This window comes from Corylus avellana, chromosome ca2, assembly GCF_901000735.1.
Source record: "Corylus avellana chromosome ca2, CavTom2PMs-1.0".
In the NCBI taxonomy this organism is placed as follows: domain Eukaryota; kingdom Viridiplantae; phylum Streptophyta; class Magnoliopsida; order Fagales; family Betulaceae; genus Corylus; species Corylus avellana.
The window spans coordinates 6399552-6424896 of NC_081542.1; the positions used below are offsets into that span (position 1 = coordinate 6399552).

Sequence of the window (25345 nt, forward strand, 5' to 3'; positions counted from 1 at the left end):
CAAATTGAGAAGTTTTAAAATTTGGGGACTTCTCAAATCGCTTGATAATTCAGGGGTTTAAAGTGAAGTTACCCCAAAGTTTATTTTTTCAATTTTGAAGATTCACTTTTATACTTTAATTAAATATTATTTTTTATTAATTTTAGAGTGCGTTTTAACAAGATCTATAGTTATAGAGCGGCCAAACTCTAGAAAGAGAATAGCCCAGAGAGAGCATAGCATAGTGGAGGGAGGGAGTTACGACTCCTTTAATTAAATATTATTTTTTATTAATTTTAGAGTGCGTTTTTACAAGATCTATAGTTATAGAGCGGCCAAACTCTAGAAAGAGAACAGCCCAGAGAGAGCATAGCATAGTGGAGGGAGGGAGTTACGGCTCCCACCTCCCCACCCACTTTCTCTTTCCCCCTTCCCCCTTCCTTTCCCCGCATCCACCATAGATCGATTATGGCGCGAATGTCAATGGTCCTTGGAGTGCTTTTCAATGGCACATGGCTGGCCGGCGGTGGCGCGTGGAACGCATGAGGGTGTGTTGGATTTTTGTTATTGTATTTTCGTTGTTTTTAAATAAAAATGTATTCTCTCTAAATCTGTTTCAGTAGCGATTTATAGAGTGAAGTTTTATTTATTTTCTTAGATTTTGTTTTCATGAATCTTTAACAATAACGGAATTGGTTTCTGGTCAGTGTTTTGTTTTCTTATGGTTCATTTTCTGGAAGCAAACCATAGACTGATGACTAAGGAGTAAGCATAAAGAAAAATTGTCACTATGGTAAAGGCAGCGAAGGAGATTGCGATTGATAAAGTACTAGTAGCGGAGATAAAAAAGCCAAAAAATCAAGGACTTAGCAGCGGATAGGGATGTGATTCGCCGAAATTTGTTATAGATCTGAAATTGATTGAGACGATAATTTTTCATATATATTGTTTTGTAATACCTATTTAGGTTATTGTGTATGTTATAGATAATGTTTGAGTTGTGAAGATTTTAAATTATATTTTTTGCATTGTACATAACATTTTACCTTATTTGATTATTATATCGATGAAAAAAAAAATTCGTTAAAAAAAAATAAAAAAATCTATAGTCGGAAGAAAGAAAGTGTGTTGCATTAAAATGGAGAGGGAGTATAAGGAAATAATATAAAAAAATGAGTGAGGTTTCTGACAAAACTAAAAATAAGGAGGAAAGTAAATCAGCCTAAATTTAACTGAAAGTAATATTTAAGGGGCCCATTGTAAATGGCCAAAAACTGGTCTCATACTATTCATCTAAAATTTAACTTCCAATATTCTTCAAATAAATTTGTTTATACATTTTCATACAATATATATATATCAATCAAATATTGCCACAAGACAAAATTTAGAAAGAAAAAAAAAAGAAAGAAAAAAAGCTAACCAAAAGGCCATACCAAATAAAGCCATTGAACTCATGTTCAACACCAACAACATTCCACCAATTAAAAGAAAAAGACCACATCATCACTAAAAAGACACATCAACATTAAATAATAATAATAATAAAAAAAAGTGAAGACCTCTATAGTGTGGGATTCGGATCCTCTCGGATCCAAAATAGATTGGAGAGTACTCAGTTCATGACTATGATTTATTCTCAAAAATCCTAGAGCCACAAATAGGACACGTGTCTCACTAATAAAAATAATATTTAAGATTAAATAATAATAATAATGGTGTGGTTGGCCATAGGGGGTGGCCGACCACCCCTATTTTTGCCCTAGGGGTGAATCGGTCACCCCTATTTTTGCCTTAGAGGTGGCCGAAGTCACCCCATGACCTTTGGGGTGGCTCCAAGGGCCAAAAAAAAAAAATAATAAAAAAATAAAAATTATAGGGTTTGTCTTTTGGGGTAGCCAAACCACCCTCATGGCCACCTCCAAAGGCAAACCCTATATATATATTTTTCATTTGACCCTTGAGTCACCCCCAAGGCTCTTGGCGGAGTGGTTCGGCCACCGCTATTTTGCAAGTTAGGGGTGGCCAAACCATACTCATAGGCCATGGGGGTGGTTTAGCCGTTTAGCCGTTTAGCCACCCCTAATTAGCCATCAAGCCACCTTAGCTAAAATGGGGGTGGCTGGCCAACCCCTTACGGCTAAGATAGGATTGCTGGCCATCCATTGTTTTTTTATTAATTTGTTATTTATTTATTTTTTAAATTTTAAATAATATTTTATTAGTGAAACACGTCTCTCATGTTTAACCCTAGAATTTCTGTCGTAAATTAAATATTATCTGATTTAAAATGAAGGAAGAGAATCCGCTTTACCGTAGTGTGGCCAACACCACTTTACTTTTTAGGAATCCTTTTGGTCCTTTGGACAATTCTTTCCTCAAGAATCTGCACATGATTCTCTTTAGTATCCTAGAGATCTGTTCAGTACAAAGTGTAAATCCGAAGGAATCAAATTAATCGTTTTCACTTTATATATATATATATACATATAGTACGACTACGTCATGCTCTTGACTAGAAGGAAGACTCAACAGGAAGAAATTTGTCTGGCAAAGCTTTCATTCTTTTGTTACTGTTTATTCACAATTTCTAAAAAAAAAAAATTAAAACATTTTTAATCTTTTATATTACATTATTTATTTGTTTTATTAAGTTTTGTTTCATGAATCTTTAAGAATAACGAAATTGATTTCGGATCAGTCTTTAGTTTATTTTCTGGGAGCAAATTATAGATCGACGACGAATAAGTTATCAAGCATAAATAATAATTGTCACTATGGTAAAGACAGCAAAAAAGATTGCGATTGATAAAGTACTAGTAGTAGAGATAAAAAAAAGTAAGAGATTCAAGGACCTACTTGCGGATAGAGATGTGATTTGCCGAAATTTGTTGTAGATATGAAACTGATTGAGACGATAATTTTTCATAGATATTATCTTGTAATAGCCACATAGACTATTGTGTATGTCATAAATATTATCTTGTAATAACTCATAGGCTATTGTGTATGTCATAGATAATTTTTGAGTTGTAAAGATTTTAAATTATATCTTTGGCATTATAACATTACACCAATTAAAAGAAAAAGACCACATCATCACTAAAAAGACACATCAACATTAAATAAAATAAAATTAAAAATTAAAAAGTGAGGGCCTCTATGGTGTGGGATCCGGATCCTCTCAAGTTCATGATTACGATTTATTCTAAAAAAATTTAAGGCTACAAATGGAACACGTGTCTCACTAATAAAAATAATAATAAACTATTATTTAGGATTAATAATAATAATAATAATAATAATGGGGTGTTTGGCCACTCCATCTTGGCTATAGAATGTGGCCGGCCAGCCCCATTTTTGTTTTGCCACCCCATGACCCTTGGGAATGGCTCCAAAGGCAAAATAATAATAATAATAATAATAATAATAAAAAATAATAATAATAATTATAGGGTAAGGGTTTATCTTTGGAGGTGGCCGAACCACTCTAAGGCTCTTAAGGGGTGATTCGACCACCGACATTTTGCAAGTTAGGGGTGGCCGAACCACCCCCATAGGCCATGGGGCTGGTTCAGCCACCCCTGACTGGCCATTGGGCGCCCTAGCTAAAATGGGGGTGGCCAGTGGAGCCACCCATTGTTTTTTAATTAATCGTTTTTTGCTTATTTTTGAAATTTTAAATTATATATATATTAATTAGTAAGACACTTATCCTATGTATAGCCCTAAAATTTTTGCCATAAATGATTATTTTCCATTTCATTTTGGACTGGAAAGGATCTGCTTTACTGTAGTGTGGCCAACACGACTTTACTTTTTTTATTCTATTTTATTTTATTTTTTGCTTTTTATTTGATGTTGATTGGTCTTTTTATGGATGGTAGGGATCCTTTTGGACAATTAACTTTCCTCAAGAATCTGCATCTGATTCTATTTAGTATCCTAGAGATCTGTTTAGTACAAAGTGTAAACACCAAGGAATCAAATCAATCACTTTTACATTTTCACTTTTATATATATATATATATATATAGACTACGACTACGTCACACTCTTGAGTCTTGACTAGACGAAGACGGAAGACACAACAGGAAGAAATTGTTTGGCAAAGCTTTCATTTGTTAATACTAAATATCCTTGGAATTTCGAAATTTTATTTTTATTTTTTTAGAGTTTCATTTTTATTATAGGAGATCCTTTGATTTTGATAATAGATCAAAGTTATATCCAAGTTGGCCACCGTTAGTCGACTAACTAAAACTGAGTCATCAGGCCGATTAACGCCGACATCTACTTACTTTTTTTAATGAAAAAAAAAAAAAAATTGGGGTGGCTCTTGGCCATTTGAGTGGTTCTCGCCACTCATTTACCGGATGGGGTGGCCTAAAACCACCCCCGCATCTATTGGGGTGGTTCTACCACCCGCCATGGGGTACGGTCATCCTCAAATGGCCAAGGGGGTGGCCCCCAATTTTTTTTTTTTTTTTAAATTAAGTAGGTGCCACGTGTCAACATTTGATTGGTCTATTCGGCTTTCTGCTAAGTCAAGTAACGGTCAACTGACGGAGGACTAACTTGGTCTATTATTAAAACCACAGGAACCTCCAATGATAAAAATAAAATCCTAGGGGAGTAAAAATAAAGTTTCGAAACTCTAGGGGGTATTTAGTATTTAACCCTTGTTACTATTTATTCACAATTTTTTTTTAAGAAAAATCAAAACATTTTTAACCTTTTTATATCACATTATTTAAATTTTATTATTATTTAAATAAAATAATTATTATAATTATTATTTTTTTTTACTTTTTTCATACCATTTTTTTCACTTTTTTTTTTAATAATTTTTTTTACTTTTTCATAACTTTTTATTTTATTTTTTATTTTTTACATTAACTACCGTATATCAGGAAAAGGCTTTAACAATCAAACCTTAATTCTTTTAGTTCATGAATTTAAAATGTCTGATTTAAAAATAATAATTTCAAAACAATAAAAAAATACGATGTCCAAAAATTGAAGAACAAATGATTTTTAAGTAGTGCAATAAAGTTACATTAAACCAAGAACTCACGGCTAAAAGTAGAAGAAATATCAAAACTAAGTGGAAAAATATACTTCTTATTTATGAATATTATGGCAAAAAAAAAAAAAAACTTGGATTGGACCACACTTGCACAAAATAAGAGAGATTTTGGTGAGATATGATGAAATGAAATGCTTGAAAGCATGCCTAGGCTATATAAGGGTTAGGAAAGGGCTTTATAGAATATTCTCACACTTCATTAACAAGATAAAAAAATTGACCGTACTTAGCGTCACTCTACCCAGTCCAACAACGGTGCCGGCGCCTGAAACCTCTCTCCCTGCCAGGCCGGCCGGCGACTCAACCCTTCCGACTAAAGATACACATTTATTTAAGATAGAAATTGCATGGAAACAATATTAACATAGATAAGATAAGATTAGGAAGAAAGGTGAAGGTCAATGGTCAAATCAAAGACTCAAACTATTAAACAAATGACTTTTCCCCGCGTATACCAAAAGTCCTCCCGATCCTTCTTATCCTTAAACTTCTTAATACTTTTCCTCAAAACTTTTGACCAATTTCCTTTAATTTTCTCGTCAAAGATTTTGGATATTTCTCCTTCTTTACAAATAGCTTTACACATCTCATTCACCCAATCTGGACCTAAGACGTCAATTCTACTTTAAATTACTAAAATATTGTTTAATGTTCCTTAAGTTAGTAAAAAAATAAAAAATATCTCTATATATTTTTCAATAGGACAAAAATACTCTTATAAATTTAATTTAATTTTTTTTTTAAAAAAGCGTAATTTTTAATTTAAAAAGATAAAATATTTTTTTAAAACAGAATTTTTTTGAATAGTTTGAGTCTTTGATTACGCTATTTTAAAAAAAAAAATGATATTTTTTTAAACGAATATATTTTTTAAGACAGATTTAAAAAAAAAAAAAAATTTGTTTTTGAAAACGAAAATTGTTAATTTTTTTAAATGGAAATTTTTATTTAAAAAAGTTATAAAACAAAAAACAAAAATTTTCAATTTTTATAACAAAAAAAATCGAAATTTTTTAATTCTTTCCTTATACAAAGGATTTTTTTATTTTTATTTTTTTAAAAAATTAATTTTCCACCCTTTGGATTTTTTTTTATTTGTTTTTTTTTTAGTTTTTATTTTACTAAGGGTAGTTTCGTCATTGGGGGGAACATTAACAATTTTTGGTAGTTTGAAGAGACATTGTCACAATTGAAAGTTTGGTGAGGACATTGTCAATTGGGCGGTAGTTTGAGGAGATATGTAGATTTTTCTCTTGTTTCTTTCTTTCTAGGGATGATTTGGCATTTAATGCTATCGTATGGATATTAGGTGTTGATATGGACATTGGTGTATCAATTGAGACATATATGACATCACAAACCATTAATTTTGACGAAAAAGTGACATAGGTCCTATTTAAAATTTGGACAAAACTTAATAATGATATTATTGAAATTAGAAACTTAAGGACTAAATTCAAATAAGATAAACCTAAGGACTAAGTATGATTTCCCCCGCCCCACCCCCCTAATTTTATACAACTTAAAAAATGCTTCATCTACTATTAATTAAAAGGGGGAAAAAAAAACACTAATAATAGATAAAACATGTCCACTCAATAAAGATATACATGAGATAGACGCTAGATTTTTTTTTATTTTTTTATTTCTTTTTCTTTTTCTTGTGTTCATTAAGGTAAAAGGGTACCTGAACCTTACTATATATACTAACACGTTATTAAAACACTAAGAGCACGTTTAGTATGCGAAATACATCCCTAAAATTGAATAGATATTCCTAGTCATTCCTTTGTAAACATGTATGGCAATTCTACTTTTAAAAGCATGTGCGGTACGTATATCTTTTTTTCTAAGCGTGTTCACTATAGAATTGTTTGCCGTATGAGAAGAAAGTTTGGGGATGAGTACAATTCGTGATTGGTGTGGTCTTCTTTGCCTTGTTTTGGTGGCAAACGAGTAGAATTATTGCAAGGGTTGAATCTTCTAACTTTGGGGTTCTTCCTTGAAATTCAGGGGTAGACGTCCCAGAATATACTGATGATTAGCCCAAGAACGACTTGCTTCTGAGTAAATGTATCTGACCAATTTGCATGCACTCAAAGAGCCTTCCTTATTCAATTGGTTGCCCAAGAAGAACGTGCCTATTTACGAGTTAGTTGAACAACTTGAAGAGACCGAGTTGGATGCTCCAACATAGGCAAATTAATTTCTTTAGTTTCTATTTTCTTATTATTGAATGCCTTTTTTTTTTTTTTTTCTTTTCAGGCTTTGAAGGAAGACAACATATTTGTGGTGGCATCCAAAAGATCAACAATAGATAAATGCCGGTTGGCGGTTGGAATTAGATTGTTCGTTTCTGCTGCTCATTCAGAATCTGATCTGCGGAAGGCATCTGCATCATTGAAAAGAGTTGCGGCATTGGTGTTGAGGAGTTAAACTGAGTGGTGCATGTCAAATCTGTGTGAACTTGCTCGACCTTTGTAGGCTTGTTTAGATGGCCTCCATTTGTTAGACGATTTTGATAATTTATGTAGTGATCCTTGTTTGATTATTTTAGAATTGCAGTTTTTGCTCTGTAACTCCATTGAGTACGGTTGATACAAACTTGGAAGTGTCATGCTTGGGTTTAGAATTGGGATATTGATTGTTCATTGGACTGTAACAAATGTAGAGATTATTATTGAATTCTTCCGGATCTCCTACACTTGTAATTGCCCCCCCTAATGAAGACGAGGAAAAGATGATTACTTGCAATGCCTTTGCTGTGGATGCATTCTGAAAAACTGCATTCCTTGTGGACTCAACTCCGAGTTCTAAGTGCCACTTTGATTGGGCTATGTTGAATTACCTCAAATAAAATTTAGAAAGTACTTCTAAGCTTGTTTGCACTTTCATTGGATTGCCAATTATTACTTATATATTTATGTAAGTTCAACGTACAAAAGCAATCTACCTGTCCGAGTAGATGGTCGAGCAGTTTAAAAATAAATATTGGGCAGGTAAGTTTCATGTGAGTTCTCACAATGTGTTATTGGAGATTTTGAGATTTCAATCCCTCCTGAAACCAAAGGTTGTATGTATGTGAATCTATGGAACTTTGACATACAATCAGTACAGAATATTTTGGTGCCTCAATTTGTTATTTCTTTATTTTCTGTTTGATCTTTCTCTTTGAGTTTCTAAAATTCAAAGGAGTTACCAATTTCTTTTGAAACTATCATAATTAACCCTACAAATTTCTTTTTTCCCTGATGGGTATCTGGAACTGTTTAAGCAATGAAGTTCGATTCCTGAGTTTAATTAATTGCCTTTAAAGAAAGTGTAGATAGGAAACCAAAACAAAATGGAGTTTGTCATAAGACTTGATTGAACTAATGTGGGGTTTTAGTTAGTTGCTAGAATAGGTATTTAATATCATTAACCCTTTTAGATGATAATACCCTAACACCTAACAAAACAAAAAAAGATGAAAAGACTGTTTGTTAACGTGTTTTGAAGTTTTTTTTTCTTTTCTTTATTTTGTATTATTTGAAAGAGTGTTCTGGTATGATATAAAGATAAAAATAAGTTTTGTATTTTTAAAGAGTGTTTTCCATTCGAAGGAATGCATCTCCAAGGCAAGGAGTTGATGATCATCTCCTCCCCCTATGGAAAAACATCAATTTTCCCACAAATGCTTCTCAAATCATCTCCCATGGAAGCTTGGAAAAACTTTCAATAAGGCAAGCTCTTACAAGATCCTTCATCTTTGAAGAGTCTGCAGGCTGCAACAATATGGCTCGCCGCGCTATCATTTCCATATTCTTATTCAAACTTTGCTTCACCAAACTCTTCATCATTTTCTTCAATTCTTGAGTTGGATTGAGATCCCGTAGAATTCCCTTTAAATTTGAGATTCTCAAATTCATAAATCTCAGCTGTTCATCTTATCTAAGCGTTTAATATAATAATCGTTTTTCGTCTTCTTGTTTACCCTCTTGGTTTTTTTTTTTTTTTTTTTAGATTTATGTTTTATTGATCTATTTATAGTGCTAAAAGGAGAAAATTATTTTGTTTGAAGCTGAGTCCTCCATGGCCGTTCATTCTTATTGATTGCCTCCGTCTGTTTCACTTCCTGCTAAGTGATCTGATGTTGTGTTGTAATCCACTAATGGCTTCATTTGTGCAACAAACTACCCCCTTGGAATTTAAAGAAAACAAAAAGAGAAGAGGATTTTTTGCTAAATGTTCTCAAAGTGAAATTACATTTTTGTTTTATATTTTTAAAAGGCAGGCGTAATATAAATATATATATGAGTAACTCAATTTTTATACAATTCTTGTTTAACTTGGCTGACATGGAGTGCTTATAAACCATTGGATTTATTAGATTTTTTAATAAAAATTGATTCAAAGATTTATAAATACTTTATAACAATCTAATTGTATAAGGGTTGTTGACTTTTGACCAGTCCACAGAGAATGCATAAATCATAACATACATGCACCACTAGTTCTAATCTTCCAAGTGCAACAAATGCATACATCGATTCATCCTTGTCTCAATTGGGTAAAGACCACGCTTCATAAAGCGTAGTCTTGGAATTCACTGTGTGGCATTACTTAGAGTTTTTTTTTTTGTTGGGTGGGGGGTGGGGGAAGTGTTTTAACATCAAAAATTCTGATACTTTCATTGCAATTTTCGTGTTGTAATCATCTGACTTCGGTTTTGTTGTACTTTAGTCTTTTACTAATTACTCCACTTCTCAACATCGAAAATATATATATATTTTGTTGATTTGTACGTCCAGCCTTTCGAACTCTTTTTTGGTACAATGACATCTTTTAGGAGGCCACTCCAACTTATATGTTATTATGTTTAAGATATGTCATACGAGTAATGCTAAATTCAATTTTTATTTCATATTTATCCCGATGAGATGATAATTTCAATCAAATCTTAAATAATTTTTAATTAAAAAAAATTCAAGGAATAATTAAAATTGTTACAATATAATTATGAAATAATTGTAAGATAAAAATATGCGTATAAACTATACAACATTACTCTTAGGATATAGATAAACACATTATTTTAACTTGCTTGAACTGAATTTGTCAATGGGCATTCCACAGTTCAGTGATATCAATTCAGAAGATGATCCAACCCGGAGAAACCACCGGCAATCATCAATACCAGATCAGCAAATAATAATAATTGGGTTTTAAATATTACAATTTTTTTTGTTTTTGTTTTTGTTTTAATTTGCTATAATCTTGAAACCCTGGGTATCGCTGTGATATCTTTTAGGAACTTCCACAGAGCAGTGAAGATGATCCAATCTGGAGAAACCACCCGCAACCCATCAATTAATATTTCTTATGAGCAGAATACAAAGATAATGTTCGTATTAAATTCATGTGTATATTGCAAGAAACACAACTCCACAAGTGTAGAAGCAATCAAATATATTTTCATTTCCTTTTTTCCCAAAATATGTAGCATCATAGCTTCTTGATATTAAACTGTAACTCCTTCCCCCAAACCCATCAAAACAAAAGCTCCTTTCAGGGAGGTTGTCAATCTGTTAGTGGTTCAGACCTAAAAAACCTAGTTTTTTTTTGGATGAATACCTAAAAACCCTAATTACTGCTGACAATCAACGTATATGTGGTTTGGCAAATGTAGTTAAGCAGAGGTTTGGGCTACATGGGAAGAGCGTGGCTTTATGTCTCTACTCCGCATGTAGGTCAAAAACTGTCCAGGTAGCTCTTCCAAAAGAGCCTGCACCACAGAAATCTGCCCACCTGCACAGACCAAATGAATTTTGTTAGTTTTAAGTACAATGAAGAGGTTCAGGCCAAAGAAGAAGGTACAATGAGAAAAACAAAAAAGCAAATCGTTCGCGCCGATTGTTTCAAAAGATAATGCGCACAAACATATGATAAAAGAGAAGAGAGAAGATATGCACCAATATTTGACAAACTCATACCCTGTTTATTATTAGTTATTTATTGGTAGGTAAATAGAACTCAAATATCCAAACGGGATTTTCTTTTGATAATTAATCAAAATATTATTAAAAGTGCTAGGCGCCCCTAGGTCACAAGAAAGTGACAAGAGAAAACACCTAGCTAAGCTAGAAGAAGAAAAACAAAAGCAGCTATTCAAAGATTGAGAGTATTGAAGAAAAAAGACTTGAGTTCTTCCGATGTTCAAATGGGAATGAACCTCATACTCATCTTTCACTCCTTGTTTATGGAGGAAGAGATTCCATTTGCTCTAGGTGTCCAGAAGTTTAAGCAGAAGACGGCTGTGGAGTTTGTTAAGAGAGACAGTTCGACAACCTAGCCAAAGAAAGGAGAAAGAAAGCAGTGGCAACCGCAGTTACAACATGCAACATCTCTGTTGTCAACATTTTCAAAGTTCAAACCACGCTTCTATCCTTTCTACACTCAACCAATTAACAATTATCTCACTGGAAGAACCTACTGCCACTATCCATTCTATGTTTTCTTTCATTTATTTAATTTTTATTTTTCCTTCTTTTATTAAAAGGTGAGATGGAATGAGAATGAGTTTGGGCCAAATCCATGATTTAATTGGATCGAGCTGATCTCAATTTGAATGGCAAGGTCTTCCGTCTGCATGGAGGCGTATTCCATTCTGAACTTGCACTGCCTAGTATCCGTCTGGGTTTTTTATAAGAGGCAGAAACAGTCCTCTATATGAGTTATAACACATGGTAAACTTATTTTGACCTGCTAACTCATCATGCATTTAGAATGCATTACTGACTGGGAGAAACTTGTGAATACACAGTTACAATAAGTGGAAACTTTTGAAGGTAACATGAAAAGATTTGTAGAGACCAACAGATGCCGTTATGTACTCACTATGCACTTCTCGCATTGGAACAAACTGTACGATGTCATGCGTAGCAACACGACCTGTAGAGCTCTCTAATCGCTGTCCACTATCTGCATCAAGGACCTGTCAAAAAAAAAGTAAGAACAAATATTGATTCAAGAGAAATTTCAAAAAGGTGAAATGCCAACATCTCCCCTAGCACAAGAAAGTTGAATAAGGAGGATGTAATGCTAACAAAGTATTCAAAGAAATGTAAAGGTTGTTAAATTTATGAAAATGATGGTATACCTCCATTTGTCTAAAATCTGCTCCTCCCACTCCCACTATAAGAATCGACAATGGAAGATCAGATGCCCTCACCAAAGCATCTTTTGTTTCTTGAAGGTCTGTAAGGACTCCATCCTTGAAAAGATGACAGTTATTTAGTTACGAAATAACAAATTGATGGAAAGAGATATCAAATAAAGTCAATATTATCTTTACCGTAATAATGAGCAAGACAAAATACTTGTTGCTGGTGTCTGAGAGGGACTCGCTGGTAATTTGCGCAGCTGTATTAATCACTTGTCCAAATAAAGTGGGCCCTGCCAGAGCAACATTATGTAGAGCACTTGAATAAGCAGCCATGATGCCTTCAACTCCTTCGACCTATTAAAAAATGAAAGTAGCTGACTGTTACTACAAGAGTATGAAAATGCAGTGTTTAGTCTTCGAACAAGTTACACTAACAGGTTGTTTAAAACTTACAATGCATGATACGTATCTTATGATGTTTCTCAGTTCTTATCATTTTCTATACCATATCTACTAGTTGTATCACATAGGTAAGTGTAATGTAGGATACAACATGTTAATCATACGATTTATGAGATGTGATAATGTCACAAAGTGTGTAGGGAGATCACTGAATCCATTTGATTCACATGAGTCTCATTGGATTTTTTACCTTTTTTTATTTTTTTTATTTTTTATAAAGATCCCCCTAAAACTTTTTAAAACCTTTTTGACGGCAAAACTAATGCATTTGATTTTGGGGTATTTGAATGTATTGTTGCTAGTTGTATATGTAGTTTTTAAACTCTTGTTTTTTTTTTTTTTAATGTTTTATTTGGTTGAAAATGACTGACAAAGAAAAAATTATATGCAAGACCATCATAATTAAAAGTAGCGGAGGAGGATAAACGTTAAAAAAATAATAACAATAAGAAGAAGAAAATCAAGAAAGTTCGAATTTAGGACAAACAATGGTGACGTAGCCAGGTTTTGCATATTGTTAAGAGTGAATTATGAGTAAAAGAAATTATGCTACAAAAACACAATGCAATAAACGAGATAATAAGATGAAGAAGACTGAGTAGCACTAGACTACATTTAAAAAAAAAAAAAAAAAATCAGCAAAGGGCTTACTATAAAAACATAAAAATAAGTGATCTATGTGTGAAACGATCAACTAGTATATGCTAACAAGGGGCTGGCTCAACAGGTAAACAATTGAGATGCTTGCTTAAGATCCTTAAGAAATAAGAATTTTTAACTAATTAAGAGTATATTGAAAAGTGGCTAAAGAGTTAATCATTTTACAAACATAGCGTAGTTTCAAATGTTGATGGTTTATATTTATTCAGAAATACAAATCTTAAAAGAAATTACGCAAACAAAAATTAATACTCTAATTAAAACACTAGATTCTTTCTCAATAATTGAATTGCTTATAAAATATTGCTAATAACACCCGTTACAATTACTTGTGTGAAAGAAGCATTTTAAAACCAAAATTGATAAAAACAAATTTATGATCAATTATGTTACAAGAAAAATTAAATGAACTAACCATACTATTCATTGATACAAAGACAAAATCGGTTTGTAAACCTAGAGCAAATGCACAAAGAACCAAGAAGTTTCTAATAGGGCCTAGAGACGTCTTGGTTCTTCGTGTTATTGCTCTAGGCCCCATTGTCAAGATAGTGAAGTACTATTCTTATTAATATCATTTTTTTTTATAAGTAATCAAGATATCACTGCAAGCGTAATGCGTTCCCAAATACATAGGAAGTATATACAAGAAAACACCTAGTTAGAATGAGCAAAAAAAGAAAAAAAAAAAAATCATGATAACTAATTGTAAAAGGAGAGACAAAAGCAGCTATCTAAAGATAGCGAGTTTTGAAGAAAAAGACTCAATATCCTCAAATGTTCTCTTATGGTCCTCAAAACTTCTATCATTAATTTTCCCTCTATAGACACTATAAAAGGTACGAAGGCACTATCTTCCCCATAGCAGCACTCTAAGTGCTGCCAACAGTCCACCAACAAGCATACAAGTCGATTACTTGTCTAAGCATAACCCAAGACAGCTCAAATCGACTGAAGAAAACATTCTATATTGCATAAGCAACGTCACATTAATAGCATTTAAAAACATTCCATAAAATTTATATTTTACAAAAAATTTATTATAATATATCAAGCCACCCTTGTGCTAGGCAAAATGCTGCTTCAAAGATGAACAAGCAAAGCAAAGAAATATGAAATCATCCCTTTCTCACCTCATAGCTGCTTGCACTTCCATTCAAGTTAAAACAATGTGAGATGGTACCATCAAAAGTTCTTCCTCCAAAGCCCCACGCGGGAAAACGTTTATCAGAATCATAAAACTGAATGACCTCCCCAACCTCCATTATAGCCTGCAAATGATTTAGTCAATCAAGTAGACGATGACTTAAGAAATCAATGACGAATTCTTTTAATATATGCTAGCACAATTCTAACATAAGTTTCAAAACTTGTAACTTATTTATGTTCAAAATTACATATGTTTTGCAAGCGGTGAAAAAGCTGCTTGATCATATCAAGTTATGACATGCATTGTTAAAATAATGACTAAATGATTAAATTCATTATTTTTAATTAGTTCAAGTTTTGAGACAAGTGATAATTTATCATGGTACCATAATAGGTCTTTGATTCAAATCTTGACTCCACTCTACCTTGTAATTAAATTTAAAAAAGTTTAATGTGTTAGGCCACATTTATTGAGAGAAAACATTTGACCCATACATGAGGGGAATATTAAAATACTAGTTGAGTGAATTAAATTTATAATTTTTTATTAGCTTAAACTTTTGGGATAGTAGTCATTTAACAATCATAAAAAATGACAGTATAAAACACATCTCTACAAACCAAATCAATGGAAAAGCTAAATTCATTTGTTATCTTTTATTTTTGTTGAGTGTTAGAGTGAACTGTGGATCAAGTTTGTCAAATTTGGGCCCAAGGTTGTGAGTACAACAAATACAACATAAAACCCTAGGAGGAAGGGAAAACGGTGGTGAGTTGGGAAATAAAATTGAATGAAGAGAAATCTTGAGAACATGAGAAGATGCAGCCTTACCCGCTGATAAGAATTCAACCGGCCAGAAGGATCAATATAGTGTAAAGATTCTGGATTCCGAGGATTTCCATTTGAGCCTGGACAAATGAAATAAAATATTCAAAGACAAGACATTAATAACTAGAAAAAATATATTAAAAAAAAAATTCAATTAGTACCCAAATAAAATAAAATAAAATAAAATAACTCCTCTAGAATGTAAATTATTTACTTGTAAAGTCAACAGCAACCATAAAGTTAAGCTCAAATCCACTAGAAATGTAATCAAGAAAACTGTACTGTTCCTTCTGACAAAATTGATCCACAAACAGCTGTCCCTTCAACACCTATATTGATAACTTGTTAAGCAACTGCAACTACAAAATAAAAAGTGTAACAATAAATTTTTAAAAACATTCTATTGCAAGTATGAATCAGTACCTTCTCGTGACCATCATGAGAAGATGCTATGGTAAGATTTGCACCACTTCTTTCTTTGTGAAGTTTTTCTAGGTCTGCCACTGACTTCTGGATCTTACTGATGAGGTAAAATTTTAACATTGATAACTTGCCGGAGATTAAACCATGATAACAAGAAATTTTTTAAAACAAACTAGAATGAATCTAGACATCGACTTACCCAATAAGCACATGATTGCCACTGCTGTTGAAATCAAAGCACTCGATAATTAATGGGTTATCCTGTGGCAAGTTAAAGTGCACATCCCACATGAATCTTTGTTAGATATCAAATAACAAAACTTCTTATAAACTATAATCTAACTTGAGCAAGAACCATAAAGCAACAAGCTTACCTTACTTCCAAACTGATGCATACTCATGCATAGGGGTTTCCAAGTTGGATTTAAGTTGTTGTTCACCACTTCAGTCTTGCATATTGGAACATAATCTCCGCTCTCAACAATTCTATATACTTTTAAAAAAGGATCCTAGAATAAAATGAACAAATTTAAGAATCAGAAACACTCAGGAGTATGTATAAGTAATATAAAACCTCAATATGTAGCTGCTTTGCTATTACATACACTTTTAGAAAATACGTCCTTGTTATCCAAGTGAGAACAACGGAATGTCATCTCAACAGCACTCCTCGAAGCAACTGTTTCCTCTGCATGGATAGTGAGTGCCCCAAAGTTCATCAAACCCGTTTTCCCATTTTTGTTATGAAGATTTAGGGTTAAACTCCGACTTTGTTTGGTCACTATCTGTGATGAAAAGAGAAGAGAAAGAGAAAAATGGTGCGGGTGAGAAATAGTAGTGTTTAGCACATGATGACCAAATCATTCTAAAAGAATTTAAGCTACTAATTTGAAAAAGTTAGCATTGGAACATCCCTTTTTTTTTTTTTTTTTTTTTTTTAAGTGTATCAATGGTAATAAAATCTTAAAATATCATTATGGTGAAGCAGCTCTCATACTGGTCTTTCTGCTGTTAAACTTTTTAAGGAAATACTAAAAATTTAAGTAACTTTATACTCAAATTTCACTGGCTAAATGAAAATGCATCAAGTACTCTCAATAATCCCAACTGATACCTCTGATAGAACACAAGTTGCCTCTCCAAGAAAGTCTTGATCCTTCAATTTCAGCGTCTACAACAAAATAGAATAATTTTTTATTTTTTCAGACAAGTACAACGGAATAAAAATTTTAAACTAACTTCACCATCAACAAATTTTGTTAAATTATTCAGGGCGAGATGGTAACAATTTAAAAATTGTATAATCTCCCCTATGTCTCCTGGTTATAATTCAACATTTTTATCTGCAGTTCTGTCATAAGTTGCTTTCTTTTGTCACATCTGAATATGATTAAAAAATGAAAAAATCTTTTGAAAGTAGTCTTTCACTAATCACAATAATTGATATGGTTAACCAATCAAATTTGTTTATTTGTCAATAAAAGATGCATTACACACTTAGGACGAATTACCATAGTCAGAACTATGGATTATAATTTCCTTCACTTTCATTTCTCATTCCTTGTGTAACTTATTGCCTTGTATCATGGCCAAGTTGACGGCAGCAACTAATACAGCATAATTATTTTGATAAAGTAAAAGACAACAGACAAATAAGATCATTGTTTCCTTATTTTTAGCATGTGCTTTCCCATTAGATCTTACAGGTTATGCAGTAATACCACGTATGACTGCACATAAAGCTACTGCTAAAAATACCACACTTGGCATCAAAATTTATAATAATTGTCCACATATTACCTTCATCCACTTCGATGTTTCTGGCCACATCTCAACAAAATTAGCACTTAGCAGACATGCAAAAATACAGTGTCATCTAGTCAACACACATTTCATACTACACAAAAGAATTTTGTTGCAATATTCAGCACTTAAAGGTTGGCAGAGACGCCTCAGTAACACAGCATGTACACTTCTTTGTAAAATTTATTATCAGTACAAAATCATAATTTTTTTTTTTTTTTTTTTTTTTTAGTACAAAATCATAATTGAACAAACATAACCTACAAAATATGAATCAAAATGACAGATACTTAAAAGCAGAAGCCATGATATACCTTCACAGGGATATTATGGTATTTTGTATCAACATCATACACATGAAATCTGGAACCAAAAGAAAGAAGGCAAACATGAGTCAAGCAGTAAAATTAAACCATGACTTACAGTATCTCCGCAAAGATAAGCACTTAAAGGAATTTGTAAAGCTTACACCAATGGTTGTACAATCTCGAATTGGAATGCAATTGCAACTTTTCCTATCCATGCGGGATGCAAACTATTCAATATAACTTCAGTGCGACCTAACTCCTCCAGTTTTCCGTCTATTTTCTTTGCATACACCACAGCCATGGGATCACTCTGAATTATTATAAAATAAAATAAAAAAAACTATGTTTTAGCTTAAACCAGAGTATGAGAAGCCTCGCCACATGAATGCATGTCATACAAGCACAGAAACAAACTATCGCGGATTGACGAACTTAGACCTTCAGACAGGCAAGCACCTTTATCAGAACAGACAAAATGGTGTAATACTTTAGCTTGCTACATGAGAGAGGGAAGTTCTAAAAATTACAGAATAACTGCTAGGTTAAGGTGAAGAGAGAAAATCTTCAAATTTAAAGTTCATTCATTCCTTGAAAAAGTCCCCCCGTTACAATGCAAGACATATGACCTCCTAATCATTAGACATTAAAGCTACCAGGGCTCTAGGCTTTCATCATCCTAAAGTAATTACCCTAAATTACTAGGACAGTTATTACTCCATATATAAAATAGTCCAACCCATTACAATTATATAAAACAACTACATCGAAACCCACTAAAAAGCAAGGCTAAATTTCCAGCAAATTCCTCAAATACCCCTTAGATACTAACAAACTATATAAACAAAAGTAGACTTTGTCATCAGCTAAATTATAAAGTGATTACTAGCTGGCATGCTCATTTAACCCCTGATAATCCACCTTTCGCACGTAATTTCCCCTCGATTTTGGTTGTATCTAAAAGGGAACTCACACATGGCATATATTTAATTCAAAAAGTACAAAATCTTGTATATCATGAAAGCCATAAAATCTGATCATTGACTACAAAATAGATCAACTAAGAATTGTGTTCAGAAATATGCTAACAATCCAGATATATTCTACTACAGTTCTTAAATTAATAAAATTGTGAAGTGTGATTTGGATCATAAATTCCAAATCAAGGTGGATCAAAGCCAACAAACTCACATTTCAAAGTAAAGAAAAGATGAAAATGGACCATAGCACACTAACAAAAGCTGTATCCCAATATTTGAAATTAACTGTAAAGAAGCTTCTGCAAAGCAAAACATTTGAAGAATATCCAGGGTAGCTTTAGCTCGGCCCTTTTGGATTCATCTCTAAACCTAGCATAGGTTAATGTTGTTAAGGGGTATGGGTATCTTAGCAGAGCTTTTTTTGAGCAAAATTCTTGGGTCCAGTGGTTTAATTTAGGCAACCACGACACCAAATTTTTTCAGAGCCGTTAAGAGTTTATATGGCAAAAGGAAAATTGTTTCTGTTTCCAAGGAAGATGGTTCTAATATTAATGATCTCATTGTCATAAGGGTGGGCAGATTAACCGCCTACTGACAGCCACCGAACCATCACCGACTGACAACCGACTTTCGGCAGTCGGTAGGCGGAATAAAAATACTGCTTCAACATCGGTTCGGTTCGGTAGACGGTAGAATTTTTTTTTGTCGGTTGACCGACAATTAACCGACCTAACCAATTTTTCGAGTGAATTTTATCTTGTAGGTTTTCTTCGTGTGTTTGTCAAGCTGATTTGTGGTTGTCATTTTCGTCCATGTTCCATGAATTTACTTTTTCTTTTAATTTATAAAGAATATGCTTTATTAATTATGTAGTTATAAAGAAGTTATAAATCTTAACATAAAAATTTTAATCGACAATTCATCGAGTTAACCGACCACTTATTAACAGATTGGTCGAAAAAGTCGAAACTATTCCTTGTCAACATGAAGTCGGTAGGCCAAAATGCCCCTACCGACACTGATCGAACCGATACCTACCCCTATTCATTGAAGTCACTGACTTGATTTTGAACTATTTTCAAAGGCTTCTTTGAGGTTTAGAGAGGTCTTATCCTATTGACATGGAGGTTCTTGATGGGGCTCTTCCTCAAAGAATTCCGCATATTTAGTGCAAAGAGATGGCTAAAGACATCTTAGAGGAGGAGATCAAATATGTGTTGTTCTCTTTAGAGAGCAGCAAAGCACCTTATCTGGATGGTTTAAATGCTCATTTCTTTAAGAAGTCTTAGAACATAGTGGGTCGAGATGTCATTCCAACGGTGGAATCTTTCTTTGTCTCAAGTAGGCTACTTAGAGAGATTAATTCTATTGTCATAGCATTAATCCATAAGGTTCCTAACCCTTTGAAATTGACAGACTTTCTCCCCATACCTTGATGTAATATGATTTATAAGTGCATAGCTAATGTGGTGGCCAATCATCTTCGAAATATACTTGGTGATGTTGTTGGGAAGTAGCACGCAAACTTTTATCAGTGGAAGGCGGATTGGGGACAATATCCTTCTGGCCAAGGAGCTTTGGAGTATCATAGAGATAAAGGATCACCCAGGGTGCTTTGAAGGTTGATTAAATGAAGGCCTATGATTCTATGAGATGGGATTTTGTCTTGGCGGTTTTTTAGGATGGATAGAATCCATGTGGTTATGGTTGGATTGAGGAATGTATCACTACATTTAAGTTCTCTATTTGTATTAATGGAGAGCTTAAGAGTTTCTTCCCCGGGAGTAAAGGCCTTAGGCAAGGTGACCCTATGTCGGCTTATCTATTTATTATGGTGATGATGGCCTTCTCAAGGCTCATGGATAGAATGACTAAGATGGCCTAGTTTAGATTCCCTTTGAGGTGCCATAGGGAGAAAATATTTCATCTTTGTTTCGCTGATGACTTACTAATCTTATGTAGGGTAAGATAAACTCAGTTGTCATGGTCAAGGAGTGCTTGAATCGTTTTAGGGATATCAAGGTTGGCTACTAACTCTGATAAGCTGTTTGTTTACTTGCGGAGTTGCAGTGTCTATCAAAAATAAGATGTTGGGTATTCTTGGGTACCAAGAAGGTAAACTCCTAGTGAGGTATTTCAAGATTTCTCTTACTTTTTCCAGATTGAAGAAGGATAATTATGCAGTGTCGGTTGAGAAGATTGCAACCAAGGCTAAGAGCTGGGCATACAAAGCCCTCTCTTATGTAGGAATGATTCAGTTGATTAATTCCATTCTTTTTGCATGCAAGTGTTCTGGTCCTCCCTTTTTATTCCTCTCAAAGGACTTATTAGACAAGTGAAGTAGATCCCCATGTCTTTCTTATGGAAAAGAGGTGAGCTTAATAATTTATGGGCTAAAGTGGCTAGGAACTATATTTTCCTTCCCAAGAAAGAGTGTTCTTGGCGTTAAAAACTTGTAGTAGTGGAATAAGGCGACAATGTTGAAACATGTGTGCCTTTGCTCCAATAGTGGTATCTCTACTTGGTTGGTTAGGTTAATTCAAATGTTCTAAAAAATAAGAGTTTCTAGGATGTCGGGTCCTTAGAGATTGCTCTTAGTCTTTGAGGAAGATTTTGGATCTAAGAGGGCATTGTTCGGGATAAGGTGTCTTGGTTGACAATCCCTAGTTGCGTTTTCTCAATTAAGCGGGCTTAAGAGAGCTTGGGGATTACGGTCCTGAGGTGTTCTGGAACAATCTTGTGTGTCTTGGTAAAATCATTGCTTGCCCTTTTTGATTATATGGCTTGCAATTAGAAGAAGGTTATATACCCAAGATAAAATTGTTGCTATTGGCTTTCTTAAGGAGACGAAATGTGTTTTAAGTGGGTTGGGTGAGGAGAATGTTAACCATCTTTTTGTTTGTTGCTCATTCTCAAAAAGTATTTGGTACAATCTTTGGAATAAATGTAATATTCCTTGGCTTGTAGGAACTAGGAGGGGTTTATTCGGTGGATGGCCACTTGCTTTAAAGGCAAATATTTTCTCTCCATCAAGGTCAAAATTATGCTGGCTACCACAATGTACACTTTATGGTGCAAGAAAAAGGCTAGATTGTTTCAAAGTCAACTCCTTCAAGGGTGTCTGTAATTCTCCCGCTAATTGTTCTCTAGCATTCTTGGGGGTTTTCTAATGTAACCATTTAGTTTTGCTTGCCCATGTTGCCTCCTTGTACTTGCTTGTATAAGGGCTTTTAGGACATCTTGTTTATTGTGGATTTTTTTGTCCCTGTTGAGTTTTTTCTATAAATTTTTACTTATCCAAAAAAAACAAAACTTTACTATCAAACATGAATATCTACGGAGAGAAATACCTTTGAAGTGAAGTCACGATCAACCAAGTTAGATGCTGATAGAGACAACTGCAGTAGAGATTTAAATTACATGAATACGCTATGATAAACCAAAATAAATGACCCAACCATACAAAACAATATAAAAGACAACAAAAAACAAAAGAACACTTCAGTCAGATAAAATAACAGAATCCAAGTCAAAATCTAAGGATCCCATCCCGAGTCAAATTGTTGTTGGGCAATATACTGCTTTCCAGCTTGCTACAATGTCACCCATGTATAGAGCAGGGGATGACCGACATACTGCACAATTTCCATCTGTTGGAGATGAAAGAAAGTCAGGACCACCTGTTCTTTCGAGAATAGAAGCACTACAATCACTAAGGCCTAAAATGATAAATATTTCAGATGCAACATGTTGCTTCATACAGCTTCTCCAGTGGCAAGTTCTATAGTACTGTACTAACATATTTATTAGAATTTTATGTAGTTGGTTACTGTTTGCAGTATGCAATTAAAGGATAGCCAATAAACACTTTTGGCCTGTTTAATGCTTGGTTTGAAGTGTCAAAAGTGAATATGAGTTTGGAAACATCAATTTTTTATGACTTGGCTGTTATTTCTGATAAAAAAAAAATCCCAACTGCCAAGTCTACATCAGCAAGAAAAGTCAAAAACAAGCATCTAGTTTTCTTGTATAAAGATAAACATCTCGACAACCAATGGATTCCCAAGTACCATGTTAGCATAAGAGAAACAGACAACATATAGAATTTTGGATTCAATTGTTTTGTCCGGCACTCCAAAGTTGAATTGACAATTACAATATGCGAATCTTGCTTTTGTTTCTTTGATAAAACTTGTAAAACATTGTAGTGCGACTTTTAAAAGTGAGGTGGGGTCATATATATATAATGAAGATCCATGGTGGCAAACGAACAACTCAGCCATACAGGGTACATGCAAAAAGCCTATATGCCGAATGATTTAAAGATGTATTGGAAGAGACCCGTTGCTGTGACGCTATAAGTGAAGCACCATCTTTTTGTCTAAGCACTGAAACACATAGCTTGGGAAGCACCAAGGGTCACACAGTTTGGGGGTGTTTGTTTGAAAAAACGTAAATTTAAACAAAAATTACGATTTCGCATAACAAATATTTGATAAAAAAGTATTATTTAACATGTTTTACCAAACGCCTTTACGATTTTTAAAAAGCAATTTTTAAAATCGCACTTATTGAAACTGCAATCCCAAACAGACCCTAAAGATCGGTAAAATTTTAGCACCATTGAAATAAAAACAAACCAATCTTCCACCGTACAATGAAAATAAATTTTTATGATAAGTAACCACTTTTATCTGTATATAAAACAAAACGCTAAAATGAATACAAAATCAGTATCATTTTTCTTTTTTCATTTTTGGATGAAAAATGAGTATTATTATTGACTTCTGGCCAAAGTGATTCCCAGAATGCATTTTCCACGGCCAAACAAGTGGGCAACTGTGCCAAAACAGTGTCACAGTACCAAATTCACCGTTAAAATCGAACAATTTTATTACTAAAAAAATTCAAATCAGAAGTATCAATAACAACAAAAATAAATTAGCCTCTCGTCTGAATCTTTTCCACAGCAACCAAACAGATCTTTATGTTTACACATGCACATACAGTCCATATTTTTACACACACACGAACATATGTAGCACACTAAGAGTATATGTTCAATAAAAAAAACAGAACAAAAAGGAGACAAAGATAATGACCCATAAGAAATTCAACATTTCCCGTCCCGTCCTCTAACAAAAAAACAAATCACTAGGTTCATAAAAGCAGTAGCACCAGTAAAGCAGAAAAAATTAATAACTGACATTCAAAGCTAGTTACACTAATCAATCGAAAAACATAAAGAACAATAAAAATAAAAAGAAACAGAAACAGAAAAAGAGTGTGATTTTCAACCAAATTGAACCATATAAGAGTGTTAAATTTTTTTTTTTTTTAAAATTGCGTTTTCAAATTGTAAGTAAAATGCACAATTTAATTGCTAAATTATAATTTTAAAGTCAGCTTAAGGTGGTAAAAAATATTAAAAAATCCCTATTTTCAAATTACAAACAAAATACACTATTTTAAAAAGAGAGTAGTGATTTTTGGCACACTGGCATGCTTGTACAATAAGCACGCCGGTATTAAAATATTATAATATTTTAATATTGGCGTGGGCGTGTGTGCCAAAAATCACTAAGGAAAGAGAAATTTTAAGGATCCATTTGGGATTGCGGTTTTAATAAGTGTGATTTTAAAAATAGCGTTTAAAAATAGCGTTTTTGAAATCGCTACTTTTTAAAATCGTAAAAGCGTTTGATAAAACATGTTAAAAAATACTTTTTTATTAAATATTTGTTATGTAAATTTAGGATTTTGGTTTAAATTCGCACTTTTTCAAATAAGCACCCCTAGTCTACTTATTGAAATCGTAAATTTTATTATTATTTTAAATTAAGTGTTTTTTAAATTACAATGTCAAACACTTTACGTTTTACAACTTCTTTTAAAAACGCATATTATCAAACTCAAATATTTTAAAATCGCACTTTCTAAAATCTCGCATACCGAGTAGAACTGACTAAACTTTTCAGACTTTGGCGGAGTTTAGGGTACACGATAAAGAATAAATTTAAATACAAATATACCTCTATCTGAGTGAAGAGAGGATGCAGTCCCCGAGACCTGTAGAAGAAGTCGACGGCGTCGTTGTGGCCGCCATTGTTGTTGTTCGAGGTTCCGGACGCTGTGTGCCTCAGTTGGGCCGCACCCACTGCCTGCTTTCCTCCCTCCAAATCCGAGAAGCAATTTCCCATCACTCTCCCCCACTAAAATATTAACAAAACTCTTTTTCCTTCTCTCTCTCTCTCTCTCTTTCTCTCCCTCCTTTAAAACCTTAAAACAAATTTTCTTTTTTCAGGGCTCTTCAAAACGTGTTTGGGTGTTAACGACTCTGGACAAAACGTGCTCTCAGGTATGCGGTTATGTGATGTGATCCGCTATATATATATATAGGTTGTCGGGTAGACCCAAGTCCTGCATGGGAAATAATTTGGTTATTTCTTCTTCTTTTTTTTTTTCTAAGCAATATAGGAAAAGGAAAGAAGAAAATCCACTTTACTATAAAGTTTTAGAAAT

The 25345-nt window shown here is 33.4% G+C and overlaps 1 protein-coding gene across 1 annotated transcript; it reads right to left on the reverse strand.

Moving 5' to 3' along the window:
* Window positions 1-10688: 10688 nt before the first annotated feature.
* LOC132170300 (protein BONZAI 3-like) lies at window positions 10689-25023 on the reverse strand. The gene is made up of 16 exons (XM_059581226.1): window positions 24856-25023; window positions 22174-22221; window positions 18008-18156; window positions 17853-17901; window positions 16850-16906; window positions 16341-16520; window positions 16110-16244; window positions 15935-15996; window positions 15736-15832; window positions 15527-15641; window positions 15316-15392; window positions 14468-14605; window positions 12402-12566; window positions 12207-12320; window positions 11945-12041; window positions 10689-10855 (listed from the first exon to the last, which is right to left on the reverse strand). The coding sequence occupies exons 1-16, from the start codon at window positions 25021-25023 to the stop codon at window positions 10737-10739; spliced, it is 1770 nt and encodes a 589-aa protein (XP_059437209.1). The 3' UTR covers window positions 10689-10736.
* Window positions 25024-25345: the final 322 nt, after the last annotated feature.

Coding starts and splice junctions, on each gene's coding strand:
- LOC132170300 (XM_059581226.1), bottom strand. CDS start 25,023: ATGGGAAATTGCTTCTCGGATTTGGAGGGAGGAAAGCAGGCAGTGGGT. Junction 15,833..15,934: donor GGCAATCATGTGCTTATTGG/GTAAGTCGATGT, acceptor TTACCTCATCAG/TAAGATCCAGAAGTCAGTGG. Junction 12,321..12,401: donor TTGTCTTGCTCATTATTACG/GTAAAGATAATA, acceptor CATCTTTTCAAG/GATGGAGTCCTTACAGACCT.